General features: G+C 42.5%; 1 protein-coding gene and 2 non-coding genes across 4 annotated transcripts in view; all 3 read right to left on the bottom strand.

Annotated features, from left to right (window-relative positions):
* Positions 1 to 1,375: 1,375 nt before the first annotated feature.
* Positions 1,376 to 1,512, bottom strand: LOC120099459 (small nucleolar RNA SNORA1). Its single transcript, XR_005498633.1, has one exon. It is a non-coding gene; the product is annotated as a small nucleolar RNA SNORA1 (small nucleolar RNA).
* Positions 1,513 to 10,580: 9,068 nt separating this feature from the next.
* The window catches only part of Slc25a43 (solute carrier family 25, member 43), a 34,335-nt gene continuing 24,448 nt past the window's right edge, over positions 10,581 to 20,467 (bottom strand). Inside the window, exons 4-5 of one of the 2 annotated variants that reach the window (XM_003752132.6) lie at positions 13,101 to 13,235; positions 10,581 to 11,866 (exon numbers count right to left, since the gene is read on the bottom strand). In XM_003752132.6, the coding sequence (XP_003752180.2) occupies positions 11,702 to 11,866; positions 13,101 to 13,235 (300 nt within the window). In that variant the 3' untranslated portion in view covers positions 10,581 to 11,701. Of the gene's footprint in view, positions 11,867 to 13,098; positions 13,236 to 20,467 lie in introns of those variants that run through there. The other variant, XR_005498125.2, reaches the window with a different exon arrangement.
* Positions 12,460 to 12,591, bottom strand: LOC120099452 (small nucleolar RNA SNORA36 family). Its single transcript, XR_005498630.1, has one exon. It is a non-coding gene; the product is annotated as a small nucleolar RNA SNORA36 family (small nucleolar RNA).

Raw genomic sequence — 20,467 nt, 5'->3', positions numbered from 1 at the left:
ACAAAACCCTGGGTTCAGACTCCAGCCCTGCATGAACTGGATGTGATGATGCATGCCTATAATCCCAGCATTTAAGACGTGCAGACAGAAGGGTCACATATTCAGTGGTATCCTAGGCTACATAGTGAGTTTGAGGGAAACAAAGAAAATAAAAAAGGAGAAGAAACCAATTATCTTTGTAGAGTAAAAACATAAAATGAACTACAGAAAGATACTGTTTTTTAAATTATGAATGGTTTCAAGGTAATGTGGGTTGTATTATGGGGTGAATTAATTATTATTGGAAATGCTAACTATTCAGAAAGAATAGTCACATACTTAGCAGGGACTCTGGAGAAGAGGTCAAACAAAACCTGGTACACAGTAAGCATTCAGTGCAGGTCTGATTTCTTCAATATTAAGAAAAATGCAGGTTGACTGACAAGATTGATTGACAGATTGATTGACTGATAGGTTGCTGAGGATGGATCCCAAGTCTTCCTTGGGCATAGTAGGCAAGCACTGCATCACAGTTATATCCTCAGACCCCCAAATTTGAATTTTAGTAAACAATATATTCTAACTTTGCTTACCAAGGTGGTAATCCATTTAACCCACTTGGCAGTAAAGTATGAGACTACAGAAGTAGGATGTGAATTTCTAGTAAGCACCCAGAAGAAGCACTGTTCATTTTCAGGCCTGGCTCACAGTCCCCATTGAAGCTATTGTCACAGTTGTGTTTGCAGTATAATTATTGAGAAGGAATCTTCTTCTGCCTACTTGGTTGGTATATTGCCTTCTAGACTATTCTTACTTCTTACCAGTTTGTGTGTGTGTTTGTTTATTATTATTATTATTATTATTATTATTATTATTATTATTATTACTATTATTTTGAAACAGGATTTCACATAGCCTATGATGACCTTAAACTAACTATGAGCCGAGGTTGGCTTTGAACTCCTGATCTCCTGTTTCCATCTCTCCAGCACTGGGATTACAGGCTTCTGCCACTCTGCCTTACCTCTCATATAGTTTTTATTATATTACATATGTTTCTCCAAAACCTACAGACCTCCCTTTGCTTACTGGATCAAGCCTAAACTCAGGTTAGCATTGGAAGCCCTTGCTTTCGTTTTCTCTTTGTACGCCATTGCATGGAAGGATTTGATTTCTGGAAGGTTAAAAAAGTATTTGATGGATTTCAGCCATGGATGACTGCTCCAGATAAAGCAAATCAAGCAAAACAAACAATATTTACTGCAGTGCTGTTGATATACAACACAACTGTACAGTCTTTTCTTGTTTGAGGGTGCAAGCCTAAGGCATTATGCAGTTATATATGAAAGGCAAGCATTGACCTACATCTTCCCAGTCTTTGCTTTTTTTTTTTCACAAATGTTGCAGGTCTCATTGTAACCACTGTAATTTAATCTGCTGTAATGGAAGCATGACCTGTATCTCAATTTAGCCACATTGACCAGTTCTGGACATTGACCAACAACAATGCCCATTCTTATGTACAATGAGTCTTCCAATCTTCGTTATTGATGCAGGCTCTTACAAGGTAGCTGAGGCTTGCCTCCCACTCCTGACTCTCCTGCCTCAGCTTCCCAAGTACTGGGATTATAGGCTTGTGCCATTACCCCCATTAAAAATGTACATATTTGGGGTTGGGGATTTAGCTCAGTGGTAGAGCGCTTGCCTAGCAAGTGTAAGGCCCTGGGTTCGGTCCTCAGCTCCGGAAAAAAATGTACATATTTGAAGGGCACAATTTGACAATGTTTACATATGCGTACACTAACAAAACTGTGGCAGTTAGTTACATAGTGAAGGGATCTATACCAAAATTACCACATGTCCCTTTGTAACCCCTCCATCCAAGCAAACAGCTTTCAAAGATTTATTTATTTATTTATTTATTTATTTATTTATTTATTTATTTATTATGTATAAGTACACTGTAGCTGTCTTCAGACACACCAGAAGAGAACATCAGATCCCATTACAGATGGTTGTGAGCCACCGTGTGGTTGCTGGGAATTGAACTCAGGACTCCTGGAAGAGCAGTCAGTGCTCTTAACTGCTGAGGCATCTCTCTAGCCACAAACAGCTTTCAGCATACTGTCACTTTAGATTAATTTACATGTCCTAGGCTTTTGAATAAAAGGAACCATGCAGTATATGTGCTTTCCTTTGTCCTGACTTCTTTTTTTTAAATACTTATTTCTTTTTTTTTTAAATTTTTTTCAAAGATTTCTTTTTTTTTTTTTGGTTCTTTTTTTCGGAGCTGGGGACCGAACCCAGGGCCTTGCGCTTCCTAGGTAAGCGCTCTACCACTGAGCTAAATCCTCAGCCCCGATTTCTTTATTTATATAAGTACACTGTAGCTGTCTTCAGGCACAGCAGAAAAGGGCATCAGATCCCATTCCAGATGGTTGTGAGCCACCATGTGGTTGCTGGGATTTGAACTCAGGACCTCTGGAAGAGCAGTCAGTGCTCTTAACCACTGAGCCAGCTCTCCAGCCCTTGTCCTGACTTCTTTTGGCATATTGTCAATTGATGAATATTTGAGCCATTTCTGTTCTTTGCTTATTTTATGTGAGCATACCCAACCAGCCTCCCTTCCTCCCTTCCTCCCAGCCTCCCTCCCTCCCTCCCTCCCTCCCTTCCTCCCTCCCTCCCTCCCTTCCTCCCTCCCTTCCGTCTTGTCCGTGTGTCTCAAACCTGTTTTCTTTTCTTTTCCTTAGAGTTACTGCACCATTCATTGTATATCCCTAACAGAATGGCACAAGCATTTCATTTCTTCTATCTTTAGCTTCTGCCTCCTCAGTTGCATTTCTTGTTGTTTTTCTCACTCTAGAAGTTTCTTCCTTTTCCTTCTTTTAGTAGTCTTGTTCAATTCCTCTGTTTTAATTTTTTAATTAGAATGTCATGTATGTTTGAGTGTTTTGCCTGCATGTGTGTCTGTGCCCCACATGCATGTGTGGTGCCTGCAGAGGTCAGAAGGCATCAGATGCCTGGAATCTGAGTTATAGATGGTTGTGAGCTGGGAATGGAACCTGGGTCTCCTCAAATAACAGCTAGTGGTTTTAACCACTGAGTCCCATTTCCGTCCCCCATCTCTCTGTTTTAAATGCCATTTGCTTGTTGATGACAGTCGTGTTTATACCTTTCACTATTACTTTTCAGCAAACTTCTAATCTGACCCTCTTATTTTAAAATAAATACTATTAGGGTTCTGTTAGTTTCCTCTTGCTGCTGTAATGACTTACCACAAGCACCGTGGGTAAACAATAAAGATTTACTGTGCTACGATTCTGGAAGTCACACCTGTGAAGCAGAAGTCAATGCACTCATTTCTGGAGGCTCCAGGGGAAAACCCATTTTATAGCTCATTCAAGTTATAGAGTAACCATAGCTCCTTTTGGTTGTAGGACTGAAGTTCGTGTCTCCTTACTGGCTATCGTCTGAGGGTCATTCTTAGATTCTTTTTTTTTAAAGAATTATTTATTCATCTTACATGTATGAGTACACTGTAGGTGTCTTCAGACATAGGAGAAGAGGGCATCGGACCCCATTACAGATGGTTGTGAGCCACCATGTGGTTGCTGGGAATTGAACTCGGGACCTTTGGAGGAGAAGTCAGTGCTCTTAACCATTGAGCCATCGCTCCAGCCCCATTCTTAGAGTCCTGAAACCAACCATGTTCTTTAGTTCCTGGGCACCACTTGTTCAGAGTCAGTCCTTGTCATGTCTCTTCTGTCCTTGCATTTCTAGTTTACTCCCTATGCTCTGAGTCTCTTAGCAATTTTTGATGGCTCTTATGAATAGATTGTGTACACCCTGACAAACCAGAATACTCTATCTCAATGACTATAACTTTAATCACTTGTTCAAAATCTCCATTGTCTCAGAGAATGGTGCCTCATGTCTGTAATCGTAGTACCTGAGAAGCTGAGGCAGGTGGCTTGCTATGGGTTGTAATAGTAAGACTCTGTTTCGAAACTATCAATCCCCAATTAAATCAATTAAAATTAATGAAAAGGTCCTGGGCATTAGGATATGGATACTTTGGAGGTCATTATTTCATCTACTACAAATTGGGCAATTGTAGGGACAGTTTAGACTGTAGCCAACTATCAATTTTTTCACTTGGATTTATTCTGGGCATTTTGAATTTAATGTATTACCAATAGAACTTTTAGTTCTTTCTTGAGCAAATCTCTGACCCTCTCATTTTTCCCATATCCGCAAATGGCAACATAATTTGATTTGTTAAATTAAAGGCCAAAGCATTAGATACCAACCTCAATGTCCCCCTTTTACTTCCTGGATTCATTTGTTCAGTAAATCTTTCTAAGTCCAACTGCAAAACATATTTTAGTGTTATTTTTGTTTTTACAAATATTATATTTTGCATGTGGGTGTTCTGCCTGCATGGTGATTTGCTATAGTGATAGAAACCCTAAGACACTGCCCTTCTCAAGGGCTGGAGTATAATTTCTAGGACCCACACTAGTTGACTCACATGCATGCACATACATGCAGTGATGAAGGAGAGCAGAAGAGGTTGTTAGATTCCTTAGGGACAGAGTTACAATTTTGAACAGCATGTGGGTGCTGGGAATTGAACTTATATCCTCTGGAAGATCAGCCAGTGCTCTTAACCACTGAGAAATCTCTCTATCATCTATTTTTATTATATTTTAAAGTGTGTGTGTGGGAGGGATGTGAGTGTGTACAAGTGACTGCAGATGCTTTTGGAAGCTAGAAGTGTCAGATCCCTCTGGAGCTGGAGTTAGTAGCAGTTGTGAGTCAACTAGTGTGGGTTCTCGAAATTATACTCCAACCCTTGAGAATGGCAGTGTCTTAGGGTTTCTATTGTTGTGACAAATCACCACGACCAAAAAGCAAGTTGCAGAGGAAAGGGCTTATTTGGTTTATACTTCCATATCACTGTTTATTATTGAAGGAAATCAGGACAGGAACTCAAACAGAGCAGAATCCTTGAAGCAGGAGCTGATGCAGAGGCCATGGAGGGATGCTGCTTACTGGCTTGCTTCCCCTGGCTTGCTCAGACTGCTCTCTTATAGAACCCAGGACCACCAGCCCAGGGATGGCACTACCCACAACGGGCCTTGATCACTAATTGAGAAAATGTCTGACAGCTTGGTCTCATGGAGGCCTTTTCTTAACTGAGGTTCACACTTGCACTTGTTTTTTCCACTGCTGGAGATGTTCCTTCTGCCGCTCTCTGTGGTTGCCTCATTCTCATCATTTAGGCTTTATCTCCAATTATCTCAGACTCGCCTTCCCTGGCTTCCCAATGGATTGATTTTACCTTTCTCCCACATAATCCCTTAATTAATGCACTATTTTCCTTCCAATTACAATGTAAAACTGCCTTATTTTTTTTTTTTTGGTTCTTTTTTTCGGAGCTGGGGACCGAACCCAGGGCCTTGCGCTTCCTAGGTAAGCGCTCTACCACTGAGCTAAATCCCCAGCCCCTAAAACTGCCTTATTTTTAAATTTATATTTTGCTTTCTTTTTTTTTTTTTCGGAGCTGGGGACCGAACTCAGGGCCTTGCGCTTGCTAGGCAAGCGCTCTACCACTGAGCTAAATCCCCAACCCTTTTTCTTTTTTTTTAAATTTATATTTTTTACTGCCTTATTTTTAAATAGTCGTCTATTGACATCTGTGCTCAAGAGGATGAGATCTCCATGACAGTGGTCAGTCACATTTGCCTTGCATATCACTGCACAGACAGCGCCTAGCAGTTGTTGGATAAATGCACAAAGCCAGTCTTCTCTCTGTTTCAAGCACTCTTTGCTTGTATCCATCGCTGAGATGCTGCCTATGTCCTTGCATTAGTTACTTTTCTGTTGCTGTGATAAACACCATGACCAAAGCAGTGTGTAGAAGAGAATTGTTTTGGCTTATCATTCCAAAGGGCGCAGGGCTGGGGGTACAATATCAGAGAAGGCATGGCAGCAAATCAGAAAGCTGAAAGATAACATCTTGAACCACATGCAGAAAGCAGAGTGGAAGTGGGATGAGCCTTCCACTCTGCCCCCAGTGACGCACATCCTCCAGTAAGGGTGCTCCTGACAGTTCTGTAATATCCAAAAAAAAAAAAAAAAAAAAAAAAAAAAAAAAAACACTAACAGCGGCCATCAAGTATTCAAGAATATGCATATAATAGGGGAGGGACATTTCTCATTCAAATTGCTACAGTCCTTCCTTCAAAACTCCATTCTTATTGCCCTGTACAAAGCTTAAGTCCAAGTGGATCAAGGACCTCCACATAAAACCAGATACACTCAAACTAATAGAAGAAAAACTGGAGGAGAGCCTTGAACACATGGGCACTGGGGAAATTTTCCTGAACAAAACACCAATGGCTTATGCTCTAAGATCAAGAATGGACAAATGGAATCTCATGAAACTGCAAAGCTTCTGTAAGGCAAAGGACACTGTCATTCGTACAGTTGTCAAACTGCAACCAACAGATTGGGAAAAGATCTTTACCAATCCTACATCCAACAGAGGTCTAATATCCAAAATATACAAAGAACTCAAGAAGTTAGACTGCACGGAGACAAATAACCCTATTAAAAATGGGGTACAGAGCTAAACAAAGAATTCTAAGCTGAGGAATATCGAATGGCTGAGAAGTACCTAAAGAAATGTTCAACATCCTTAGACATCAGGGAAATGCAAATCAAAATAACCCTGAGATTCCACCTCACACCAGTCAGAATGGCTAAGATAAAATACTTAGGTGATAACTGATGCTGGCAAGGATGTGGAGAAAGAGGAATACTCCTCCATTGTTAGTGTGATTGCAGACTGATACAACCACTCTGGAAATCAGTCTGGAGGTTCCTCAGAAAATTGGATATAGTATTACCTGAGAACCCAGCTATACCTGTCCTGAGCATATACCCAAAGGATGCCCCAACATATAACAAAGACACATGCTCCACTATGTTCATAGCAGCCTTATTTATAATAGCCAGAAGCTGGAAAGAACCCAGATGCCCTTCAACAGAGGAATGGATACAGAAAATGTGGTACATCTACACAATGGAATATTACTCAGCTATCAAAAACAATGACTTTATGAAATTCATAGGCAAATGGATGGAACTGGAAAATATCATCCTGAGTGAGGTAACCCAATCACAAAAAACACACATGATATGCTCTCACTAATAAGTGGATATTAGTCCAAAAGCTCGAATTACCCAAGATATATATGACCACATTAAGCTCAAGAAAGACGAGCAAAGTGCAGATGCTTCAGTCCTTCTTAAAAGGGGGAATAAAAATATTCATAGGAGGAGACAAAGTTTGGAGCAGAGACTGAAGAAATGACCAATCAGAGCCTGACCCACCTGGGGATCCAGCCTATACACATCCAGTCACCAAACCTAGACAATATTGATGAAACCAAGAAGTGCATGCTGACAGGAACCTGATATAGCTGTCTCCTGAGAGACACAGCTAGAGCATGACAAGTACAGAGGCAAATGCTAGCAGCAAACCATTGAACTGAGAACAGGTTCCCTGTTGGAGGAATTAGAGAAAGGATTGAAGGAGCTGAAGGGGCTTTCAACCCCATAAGAACAACAATGCCAACAACCAGAGCTCCCAGGGACTAAACCACCAACCAAAGAGTACACATGGACAGACCCATGCAAATGTAGCAGAGGATGGCCTTGTTGAGCACCAATGGGAGAAGCCCTTGGTCTTGCCAAGGCTGGACCCTTCAGTGTAGGGGTATGTCAGTGTGGGAAGGAGGGGTGGATGGGGAGGGGAATGCCCTCATAGAGGAAGGGGAGGGGGATGGGATAGGGGGCTTATGGACAGGAAACTGGGAAAGGGAATAACATTTGAAATGTAAATAAAAAAGTATTCAATTAAGAAACCCCAGTTCAGAGCCAGGCATGGAGGGGCATACCTCTGATTTTGGTATTTTGGAATCTAAGGGGAGGAGGATCATGAGTTCAAAGCCACCCAGGGCTGTACAATGAGGCCCCTACCTTAAAGCACCAAAACCTAGCAGGTCATTTGTATTTATCCTAATACATTGCAATTCAAACAATGGCAGGACGATTGCTATGGGTTAGAGACCACTCTAGAGTACAGTTTCAGTCCTGCCTGAATGCACTACAGGGTGAAACCCTGTCTGAAACAACAGCTCCTTCAAAAGAAGGAAATAAAACAGCAATAAAATTAAAGTCCACCAAAAAATAACGTAGTTCAAAGCTAAGCAGAGGACAACACCCCTGTGTTTCTAGTACCCGGGAGACAGGCAGGATGATTTCGAGTTCTAGGCCAGTCTGGGTTACAAAGTGAATGGCATTCTAGGACATCCTCTTAACAAAAACCAAAAGAATCCTAAACCTTAATTCAAGACTCCTCACCTCAGTGTCCCTAGTCGTGGCTAGCCTATCTCCTGTACTGAACCTTTTAATCACTTTCTCAGCACTCACAGACCGAGCACCATGACAGTCTTGTCAGTAGGAGACACTACTCTGTCGTGCTTTGTGTTTGCTGTGTAATTCCAGTCCTTCATGGATAGAGGTACACTTCATCCCTTAAGATACTGCTGGACGGATATCACACCACACTTCTTCATAGTTCTTCTGAAGTTCTTAGTCCTGTGTGGTGCATGCTGGTAGACAGAAGCCAGGAAGGCAGAGCATCTTGTTACACCGCTAAGGAAATAAAAACAGTACTCAGTTCATTTTAAGAACAGAGCTAGAGTTTTAAGGAGTCATTCTGCAACTACAGGAACATGAACCATTTTTTAATTTATTTCAAAAATCACAATTCAGTGAGACTGGAGAGATGGCTCAACTAATCAGAGCACACACTGATCTAGAAGAGGACCGGAGTCTGGTACCCAGAACCATGGCAAGCAGTTTATACCTACCTGAAACTCCAGATCCGAAGGGGTCTGATTCTTCCTTCTGGCCTCCACAGGCGTCTGCACTCACACACACATGCCCTCATCCCCACATAGAAATAATTATAAATAACTCCAAAACAACTGGAAGTGCAGAAACACCCCTGTGCCAAGTACCATGTTTTACAGTTGTGGAAGAATGCACAGAGGAAATACTAAGATGTGTATCATCTGACGCTAGATTTTCAAATTTGTCAGAAAATGTGTTTACAGTATTCGGTGCTTTCTGAAAATTTGTTGCTTAAAAGGAAATAGTAATTGACAAACATGGAGTATTGACTGAATTCTGTATTTGCCTCCCCCCAAACACTAGCAGATTGGGCTACAGAAGTGTGTCAACTTCATTCCATATAAAACAGTCTGTCACAGGAGTTTGAAAAACGAGTTATTTTACATATTTAAATCAGACAAAGGTCTAAGAATTTAACCATAGTTTTATAACTATGATTTGAAATAAGTAACTGACACGTTTTTCTTTTAAAGATTTATTTATTATGTAAGTACACTGTAGCTGTCTTCAGACACACCAGAAGAGGGCATCAGATCCCATTATAGATGGTTGTGAGCCACCATGTGCTTGCTGGGATTTGAACTCAGGACCTCTAGAAGAGCAGCAGTCAGTGCTCTTAACCACTGAGCCATCTCTCCAGCTTTTTTCTTTCAAAAAATTAAAGAAAAAATAGATTTATTGAATTACTGTGTGTGTGTGTGTGTGTGTGTGTGTGTGTGTGTGTGTGTGTGTGTTGTCTGCCTGTATGTATATGCACCATATGTGTTCCAGAATTCAGGAACGGTGTTAGAGCCCCTGGGACTGGAGCTATAGGCGAGTGTAAAGCTACCATGCAGGTGCTAGGGAATGAACCCCGTTCTTCTGCAAAGCAATAGATGCTCTTAACTGTGAAGCCAACTCTCCAGCACCATTCTTTCCCTCTAGGAAATAATTTTAATATGAAAAAAATACTTTAAATGTTTAGAAAACCTTCATGTATGTGGTAGAGGGAAGGAAAATCTATGTGAATTCATGTCAGAAATACATTTATTTCTTTATGTATTGTTTTCTAAGATAAGATTTCACTATGAGGGGCTGGAGAGATGGCTCAGCAGCTCAGAGCACTGATTGCTCTTCCAGAGGACCTGAGTTCAAATCCCAGCAACCACATGGTGGCTCACAACCATCTGTAATGAGATCTGATGCCCTCTTCTGGTGTGTCTGAAGACAGTGACAGTGTACTCATATACATAAAATAAATAAATCTATCTTTTTAAAAAAGATTTCACTATGAACAAGAACTTGAGCTTACTTATATAGCTATGGCTAGCCTTGAACTCATGATCCTCCTGCCTTAGCCTCCCAAGGCCTGTGATTGCAGCTGGGCACCATCCCATCTAGTTACATATTAATGCCTTTTAAAAATGCACAGATTGGTACTATTTGAAAAGTACAGCTATATAAATTTTACATAGAATCCTCGTGTTTTTGTTTTTGTTTTTGGTTTTTTTTTCGGAGCTGGGGACCGAACCCAGACCCTTGCGCTTGCTAGGCAAGCGCTCTACCACTGAGCCAAATCCCCAACCCCAGAATCCTCGTTTTATTACATAAAAAAAATCTAAAAACAAAACCAAAACTTTATAAAGGATTTTAATTTCAAGACATTTTGGGGGAGTATGTGTGTCATATCTTCTATCTGAAATTTTCTAGGCAACTAGGATGTCTTGTGAAAATAATTGAAGATGATTAAAAAATTTATTTTCAGGGTACAGAGCTTACAGAGCAAGTTAAAACGGCAGATAATTAAAGCCATTGGAACTGTACATGGCTTTAGTCAGGAATCTCAGTGCATCATTAACAAGTCATGGGGGCCAGGCGGTAGTGTTGCACACCTTTAATTCCAGCACTTGGGAGGCAGAGGCAGGAGGATCTCTGTGAGTTCAAGACTGGCCTTGTCTATAGAGTGAGTACCAGGAAAGCCAGCAAACACAGAGAAACCTTGACCCAGGTAGGTGTGGGGGATCGGAGGTAGAAATCCTGGAGAAAACTGCCTTCTTGAAATAAAAGCTTCTAAGCTTGGGCTGCTTGGTTTTTCAATAAAGAATGAGGGCTCTAGGGTCCCAGTGTGGCAGAACACACTTTTCATCCCAGCCACCTGGGAGGCTAGGCCGGAGCATCGCGACTCTGACGGCAGCCTGGACTTTGTATCAAGATCATTTGAAAAACAAAAAAATGTTTTTATTTGGAGATTTTGATAAGTCCTAACCTACAGGGTGGTTCGTGCTCTCAGAAGCCAGCAGAGTTTCAGAAGTCTGTGTGGGGAAGCCATAGGTCAAAGACATTGAACTTGGCCTACTCAATGGGGACTCCTGTGACTGGGCTTGTGCCACAGTCTCTGCTCTGCCTCCTCAGCTACAAGATGCTTTGAAGTGCTGTGGCTATGCTTCTTTGCACGGTGTTTCTCTCTCCCCTCGGAGGGGAGGGTCTATTGCACATGTGATTACCTCTAGGCTTTCTTACAGTCTGCTGGATTGCCATAGTGACAGGGCAGTGTCAGAGAAGCTTCTCCAAGCACAGATATTCACAGGGAAAGTTTGCAGTTCCGAGGTGATGTATGGTCTAGTCCTCTCATTTCTTCTCTCCCCTCCGGATGTGCACAGTTCAGAGGTCATATTCATCTGTCAGTGCTGTACCTCTACCAGGGTAGTTTCGTTCAGTTTTACAGAGTTGGTATTTTCGAGTGCAGTCTTCTGGGTTAGAATAACTTCTTTAATTCCCGTAACTCTTGGGGCTTCAAACTTTGGTCCACTCCTGGGGTTAGTTTGTAGGTCAGGGGGGACAGGGTGTAACCATTTTGATAAAGAAAGATTCTCTTACAGAACTCAAACATGCCAAACATAACTCCAAAATATGGAACTACCTGTTAAAACAGAAAATGAAAATTGTGTTAAATTCTTCAAAAGAGAAGACTTATTTTTATTTATTCATCTGTGTGTCTGTCTGAATGTGTGGAGCCATGGGAGCGGGGCGCAGAGGAGGAGGAGGATCCCTAGGAGATAGGGTTTTGTGTGGTTGTGAGCCTTTCAACGTGGGTACTGGCAACTAAACTCAAGTTATCTGGAAGAGCAGCAAACACTCTTATTCACTGAGCTACCTCTACAGCTTACACGTTAAACAATGTTTTATTTTTTCTTCCATTTTTATTAAATTGGGTATTTCTTATTTACATTTCAAATGTTATTCCTTTTCCCAGTTTCCTGTCCATCAGCCCCCTAACCCCTCCCCTCCCCTTCTATATGGGTGTTCCCCTCGCCATCCTCCCCCCATTACCACCCCTCCCATATTCCCCTGCACTGGGGGTCCAACCTTGGCAGGACCAAGGGCTTCCCCTTCCAGTGGTACCCCAACAAGGCTATTCACTGATAAATATGCAGTTGGAGCCCTGGGTCAGTCCATGTATAATCTACAGTAAACAACATTTTAAATTAAAAAAATTAAATTTTAATTTTTTATTGGTGTGGACTAGGAAGAATATGAACAGAGAATTCCTCTCTATTCAGTCATTTCCACTAGCCAGTTTCAATGTCCCAAAGTTTAATTAACAGAACAGGAAAGCTGCCCTGAACTGAACTCAACACTTCGGAGCCGTATCTTAAACTCTTACAAAAGGGTACTTCTGCAATGGAGTTACACCAGAGTAAATTAAGATCATGGCAGAGGGCAGCGCTACATGCTAACTCCTTTTTGAATCAAAGAATATGGAAAAAGGAAAGCTGGTCCAGTGTGGAAGGGAATGAAAGGCTTCAGAACCAGTGAAGGGTATGCCCTGCGTAAGCATTAATATCCATGTAGTTAATTGGCCATTGCCCATCTCTATACGTTGGTCTTGACTGGATATTTATATGTGAGGTGGGGGCCTGTAGTCTCCTTACAGAGAGGTCCATGTGTCCTAGTATTGGAAACCTCCAGTTGGTACTAAATGCTCAGCTCTTCCAGGGTGTGGTATTAGATACTAAAGCATTGTGTTCGCCTAGGTTGACGCACATGGAGTATCAGTGGTGACTGAGGTATTTTCATGCAAATTGTACTGAGAAGATCAGGAAGCGAAAGAACTGGAAGAGGCAGAGAAGCAGGAGACCGGTCACTCTTCTTACCTTTAGTAAGTTAGCCGTTAGTCCGTTCCAGAGCCCCAGGACCCCTTGGGTCTTCACTATCTGTCTGAAGCAGTCAACTGCTCCTGAGAAGTGGATATCTACTCCTCCATAGTGGGGAAGATAAGGGCTTTGAGCCTGGCAGGAAATAGAAGGTACAGGGAAGTGACTTAAGTACCGGGAAGTAAATGTCCTACACAAAGTAAACAGCGTCTCAGGTCTGGACTCTGGATGCACTGTGCCAAGATGGTGGCAAAAAGTAGTAACCAGAGTTCGTCTTCCTCCACAGTCTTAGAATGTTTTTTGAGACAGGGTCTTGCTTATATAGTTCAGATTGGCTAGACCTTCATCATACTTCTGTTTAAGTCTCCTGAATGCTGAGATTACAGGTGTGAGCTACTAATTTAGAATGAATATTAATTTGCTATAGAACCATAATGCCTCATTCACAAATTTGTGTGTATTTTGTTTAAAAGAAAATAGGCATTTGAGATAGACTCAATGTCATACTTACATTCCAACTTAGCCTATGCCCAGTGGACCTGTTACACAGTCCTATGCCTCTAAGCTTTTTTTGAGACTTATTTATTTTTTATTTTATATATATAAGAGGTTTGTCTACATATATGTCTGTGAACCAAGTACATGTGAGGGCATCAGATCTCCTTAGAACTGAGGTTATACATGGTTGTGAGCCACCATGCACTTGCTGAGAATAGAGCCCGGGGCCTCTGGAAGAGCAGTCAGTGCTCTTAACCACTGAGCCATCTCTCCAGTCCCAGACTTTAATCTTTCCTCATGCCCTCCTGACTTCTTAACTGATCCCTCTTCTGGGAAACTACCAAGTAGGCATTGATTTTCCCATACCACAAATGTCACAGGGTTGAGAACAGGATGATTGTGGCGTTCTTCTGGCTGCTTCACTGTGTGACAAAAGTACTCATCTGGGCCTCTAGCTGCTCCATAGTCCTTGTCCTGTTGTCATCTACCGACCCCCTGGCCACTCTTCTCCATTTACTGGAGACTGACACCTGGTGGTTTCAATTAGCCCAGCCTCACTGTTATCTTAGGAAACTAAAAAGAAAAGGGGGAAAAAGCAAAAGCAAAGGAAAGGGGAAAATGAAATTGGAGAGAGGAGATACACTGTGGGGATAGACCAAGGGAAGCTGGAGGAAGTGAGTGAGGGATGGGCATAACCAAGATACTTGTATATATTTTTCAAATACGAGAATGCAAAAAGAACAGTCTATGCCAATCTCAGTCTGGCCCTCATCCTCAGGATTCCCCACTTTTATACTTTCGGCCACCTTTCCTTCAGCCATCTTTGTACTTCATGACCACCCAGAACTACCTGAGGAAAGTGGCATCATCAAAATGCTCAATTCCTGAAAGTAACTTTCTTGTGGCTTTAATCTCAGTACTTATGAGGCTGAGGCAGGCACTCCCACACAGGAGTATATACCCACCCTCCACATACACATAATTTAAACTAAAACAAATGTGTAAGAAAGAAAGAACAAACCAGGGCTTGAGAGAATGCTCAGTGGTTAAGAGAACTTGCTGCTCTTGCAGAGGACTAAATTCAGTTCTGATCACTGTAGGCACCCACAGTTGTGTATGTATCCACACACAGAAATACACAGATTAAACATAAACTGAAACATAAATCTTTTAAAATCGGAAACAATAAGCTATTCCCGAATACAATAGTATGAATGCACTCTAGAGTCACTACACTGAGGGAGCTATTCTCCAAACAGAAAATTACAGGGATGGGGAGCACACACAGTGTTACCATTGTAGGGTTGGTCCTGGAGGCCTTGACTGCAAAGAGATAGCACATGAGAATTGGGAGATTGATGGAACGCTTCTATGTCCTGACAGTGGGAGCAGTCACACAAATCCATACATCTGTCCACACTCCTAGACATCTGCATCAGAACAAGCTACTTTAGCTGTGTTGAGTTGGGAGTAAGAGTGGGCAATGTTCTGAAAGGCAAAGTTAGGATTTGGAGGAAGAAATGGTTTTTCACGGGGGTGGGACTTGAATTTACTCATCTATTAAGGAGGAATGATGCCCAAGATGAACTTGAAGTGTGACAGCCAGGACACCACCAAGGAGGGATGTCATGCAAAGAAGCCAAAGGTTGAGTCTGTTTACCATTCTGTTTTCCCCAGGAAAGAGCCAGCCAGGTTACCTGCCTCAGGTGGACGTGCTGGGTGTGTAGTGGGGAGTTTGGTCAAATTTGAAAAAGCTATTATGAAGGATGGACAAAGGACATTCTGAAGACTAGCTCTGTGACTGAGGAGCAGCACAGACTGGAGGCCATGAACTTTCTGTGCCCCTCAGCTGCCCTTCCGTGCACTCATCTTCAGCTGTATATGAACCACCAGGAGTTTGTGGGGTTAAGGAAAAGCTGAGGAACCAGTGGCATGGATTTTCAGAATTAGAGCAAAAAAAAAAAAAGTCACAAACACTGTAACAAAGCCCTGGGTTCCATCTCCAGCACCACATGAACTGGCCATGATGATATATGTCTGTAATTCTAGCACTGGGAAGGGGAAGGCAGCAGTATCAAAACTTCAAGGCCATCTTCAGCTAGTATCAACTTCAAGGGAAGCCTGGGATATGTGAGGCCCTGTCCCAAAGTAGACAACAAAAAGGGTCTGGAGATAGAGTGCAGTCAGTAAGATGCCTGTTGTCAAGAAAGTCTGGTTTCAATTCTCATCACCCAGGTAAAAAGATGGGCTTGATGATGCATGCTTATTCAAGTGCTGGTGAGGCAGAGACTGGGGCTCAGTGGCCAGACATCATAGCCTACTTGCCTAGTGCAAGGTCTCAGTGAGAGATTCCCTCTAAAAACAAGGTGGATGGCTTCTGAGGAACAACACCAAATGTTGACCTCTGACCTCCACATGTACAGACATGTGATGTGGACCAATACTGAAATACTCACATCATTAGGGGGGAGGGAGGAAAGAAGGAACAAGGAGAGGAGGAGGGAGAGGGAAGGAAAAAATGGAACTAAGGAACATGAAGTTAACAGGATGCTGGTGGTCTAGATATAAAGGAGCAAGTAAGTGACCAGAGGCATTAATAATCTGAGGGACTATGGTGAATAGGACTGTGTGACATCTTTGTTCTTGATGTGGTCACATGTTGATTCTTTGGTACTTTTTTTCTTGAGGTGCTGGGGACTGAATCCAGGACCTTGTAATATACTAAACATATACTAACTCTTTTGGGTTCACTCAGCCCTCTTTTGTGTTTCAGGAAATAGCTCAATTCTGGATTCATTCAGCTTTCCTGTCCCATCCATTCCCTCATCTACATCCTTACTGCACCTCACCACAGGCCTGGCTGGCTACTTTCACGTCATGCTTCAGGCTCTGGAGCTAGACAGCTTGTAATACCTCACACCTGTGACCTTCAGCAAATGCCTTGATCTGTCTGAGCCCCACCCCCTTTTTCTGTAAAATGGAGTAATTATAGCATGTACCTGTAAGGTAATGTAAGGACTGTTGTTCGTATTAAGTAATTTAGTGCATGCAAAGTGCTTAGAACTGTACTTGATATAGAGCAAGCACTAAATAAGTGACTGCAGTCATTAAGGTCATTATTATAATTATCTAAACTTGGAGGAGAGACAAGTATGCTGAGGACCAAACCAACCTGCTAGACTGGAATGTTACGCTGCTGTGTTCTTCAATTGTATGTCATTGGCAAAGAGAAACAGAACATAGTAGATGGCTAATCACACGGGCCTCAACATAAGGCTTCTTCTGCACAAAGCCAGGCAACTCACTAGGCTAATAAAATGTAGCCACCTGCTTCAGGTCCTCAGGAGGACCACGCTGGATCCTGCAGTGGAACATCACGTGCAAGAAATCATGAGGACTAGACCTGGCTCTGCCACTATCACTGTAACCTTGACTAAGTCATTGGCTTCTTCAGACCTTACTTTCCTCACAGTCTGCTGAGGAGATTGAAATGACCTTGAAGACCCTTTCCAGCTTCCGCAATCCTTGCAGCTGCTCCAACTCCCTGAACCTTCCTACGTCTGCTGTTCCCTCTGTCTTGCCAAGTTCTCATAATGACCGGAAGAAACAGCAGATCTGCAGACAAAGCTTATCAAACACGTTTTTGGTCACCATGTTCTTCACGGCACTTGATAAGAATGTGATCTGTTGTCTATAACTATTTCTTCCTTGTGTTCTCTTCTTAGTCCTTATCCTACTGTGACCACAAATACCACAGGTCCGGTGACCACATCTGCCTTGACATGGGTCTTTCCCAAAAGTGTACAGAAAAAGGAGGAGCCAACTTACATGAAAGTGAACAAACACTTCAAAGCTGGACATTTGAGTGTTTCTGTGCTAAACCTCCCAGGCCTCCCAGAAGAGGTAGTACTCACTAAATATTATTTCCATGAAACACTGATTAGTTTAACAATAGTTACAAAATGGCCACACACACACACACACACACACACACACACACATACTCCCATGTTTTTGATGACAGGGTCATATGAAATCCAAGCTGACTTTGTGGGTTGAAGGTGACCTTGAACTTCTGATTCTTCTGCTTCTATTTCCCGAGTGCTGGGATTACAGGTATTTACCACCTCTCCCAGTTTATTAGGTACTAGGGCTTCATGAATGTCAAACAAGGACTCCACCAAATGGCTATATATCTAGGCCACCATGTACTCTTTTGGCCAAAATAGTACTACTCCATGGAATCTATTCTGCAGTTATATCTGCATATATCTGAAACAATGTATATTACAAGGATATTTGCTACTGCAGTGGTAGTATAATAGCAAAAGAGTGGAGAAAATAAGTCTGAATGTTTACCACTAGGAAATAAGACACCGTGCTAGAGAATATTATGTTATAATTAAAATATGTGGCAGCTCCATCTGGTGGATAGGGTGTCACTAGCAAGACAAATTTTTAGTGAAAAAGAAAGGATGTAGAAGACTACGCATGTATATTGCTGACTATGTAAAATCAGAAAGAACACCCCTGCACATTTATGGACACCTTTGCATAAGCCGTCTTTGGAAAGATACTCCTAAGAAAGTGGCAACCTTAGTGTTGTCTCTGGGAGAGAACTGAATGGGAGGACACAAAGGGTGAGGACACTTGGTTTTCAATGTCTCTTTATGCCACCTTTTGGATTTCATGTGCATGTATTATTACCTAGTGAAAAGAAAATGTTTCATTGTAAGGGTTTTAAGATAGCAAGACAAAGTATAGTCTGGGGTGGGGGTGAGGAGGGTAGGCAGGAGGAACACATGAGGCTAGCAGTTCATGGTCGGTGGGTCAGGGAAGAGAAGGGAAAAATAAGTAGAAAAAAGATGGAGCTCAGAACTTTTCAACTTGTTGCTGGGAAATGACCTTTATTTTCTGGAGATAGGTAGGATTCAACTTGAAGGCAAAATGTGCATTTCCAAAGCCATCTGAGGCATCTAAGTGGAAGAGCCTCAAATCCTTTAGCAAACAAACACTGGGTTGCTTTAACTGTCACTTTGGTAGAGCCTAGAGAGTCTTTTTTTTTTTAACAGATTTATTTATTTATTTTATATAAGTACACTGTAGCTGTCTTCAGACACACCAGAAGAGGGCATCAGATCCCATTATAGATGGTTGTGAGCCACCATGTGGTTGCTGGGAATTGAACTCAGGACCTCTAGAAGAGCAGCAGTCAGTGCTCTTAACCACTGAGCCATCTCTCCAGCCCGAGCCTAGAGAGTCTTAATGAGGAATTACATGATCCTGTTGGCCTGTGGACATGCCACAGCAGCAGCAGCAGGAGACTGTCCTGATTGTTGATTGATGTAGGAAGAACTGCCTCACTGTGGACAGCACTAGTCCCCAGCCTGGGCCCTAAACTGCATAACAGTAAGAAACCTAAATGAGCTGGAAGGAAGGAAGGAAGGAAGGAAGGAAGGAAGGGAGGGAAAGGAAGGAAGGAAGGAAGGAAGGGAGGGAAAGGAAGGAAGGAAGGAAGGGAAAGGAAGGAAGGGAAAGAAAGGAAGGAAGGAAGGAAGGAAGGAAGGAAGGAAGGGAGGGAGGGAGGGAAAGGAAGGAAGGAAGGAAGGGAAAGGAAGGAAGGAAGGGAGGAAGGGAGGAAGGGTCGGTCAATCAATCCATTTGTTTATTCTGTATGCTCTTGACTATGCTTTAAGTTCCCATCTCAGCTTTCTCTCAATAGTAGACTATAACCTAGAATTGCAGGCTGAATAAAACCCCTCCTCTTCTGAGTTGCTTTTTGTCAGAATATTTTATTACAATTAGGTGCTTCATAGCCTCTCAGTAAATGTCTGTACTGACTGGGGATGGAACTCAGGGCCATGTGCATGTCAGGCAAGTACTTTTCAACTGAACTGTATCCCTGGTCCTTTTGAATTTATTTTAAAAATTTGGCCTGGTAAGGTGGCCTAGCCAGTAAGGGCACATGCAGCCAAGGCTGACAGCCTAGAGCCTATGTGGTAGGAGAGAACTGACTTCTCTCTCTCTCTCTCTCTCTCTCTCTCTCTCTCTCTCTCTCTCTCTCTCTCTCATACACACACACACACACACACACACACACACACACACACACACACACACACACAGAGTAGAAGAAAATGGTTTAAAAATTGAGACTGGGGGCTGGAGAGATGCCTCAGCAGTTAAGAGCACTGACTGCTCTTCCAGAGGTCCTGAGTTCAATTCCCAGCAACCATATGGTGGCTCACAACCATCTGTAATGGGATCCAATACCCTTTTCTGGTGTGTCTGAAGACAGCTACAGTGTAGTCATATACATTAAATAAACAGATCTTAAAAAAATTGAGACTGAGTCTCACTAAATTACCCAGGCTGAGCTTACTCTGTTGTCAAGGCGGGCCTTGAATTCATGATCTTCCTGCCTCCTGCCTCAGCCACTTCAGGCTTGCACCACGGGGCCTGCCTAATAAATGCTTATTAAACTAACCCAACAAAAGAATAATGACCTCGCTTGCCATCACTACTTATCATAAGCTATCAAGATGGAGGGGCTACTGAGGTTTTGTTATCCTGGCCCTTTTGTGTATTGATAGTAAGTTCAGGAAACAGAAACGCACCTGGCTTGGCTTTATAGAACTCTAATCAGGCCCCCAGTGCTATCGTCTATGCATAGATTCTGAAGAGGTGCTCCAAGCACAATGAGAGCAGCATTTGCACTGTGCCTATGTTCAATAACCTAATTCAGTCTTTTGCACAGGTACACGAAGAAGGCGCAGTTCTCTGCTTCACACTGTATAGATGAGGGAGAAGAGGCTCAGAGAGGGCCTGTGGCCTATCCCAGTCCACCGGGAGGATTCAGGGCCATGCTA

Source organism: Rattus norvegicus, chromosome X (assembly GCF_036323735.1).
Source record: "Rattus norvegicus strain BN/NHsdMcwi chromosome X, GRCr8, whole genome shotgun sequence".
Classification (NCBI taxonomy): Eukaryota; Metazoa; Chordata; class Mammalia; order Rodentia; family Muridae; genus Rattus; species Rattus norvegicus.
The sequence above is the reverse complement of the archived record's forward strand: the minus strand, read 5'-3'. Positions and strand labels throughout refer to the sequence as shown.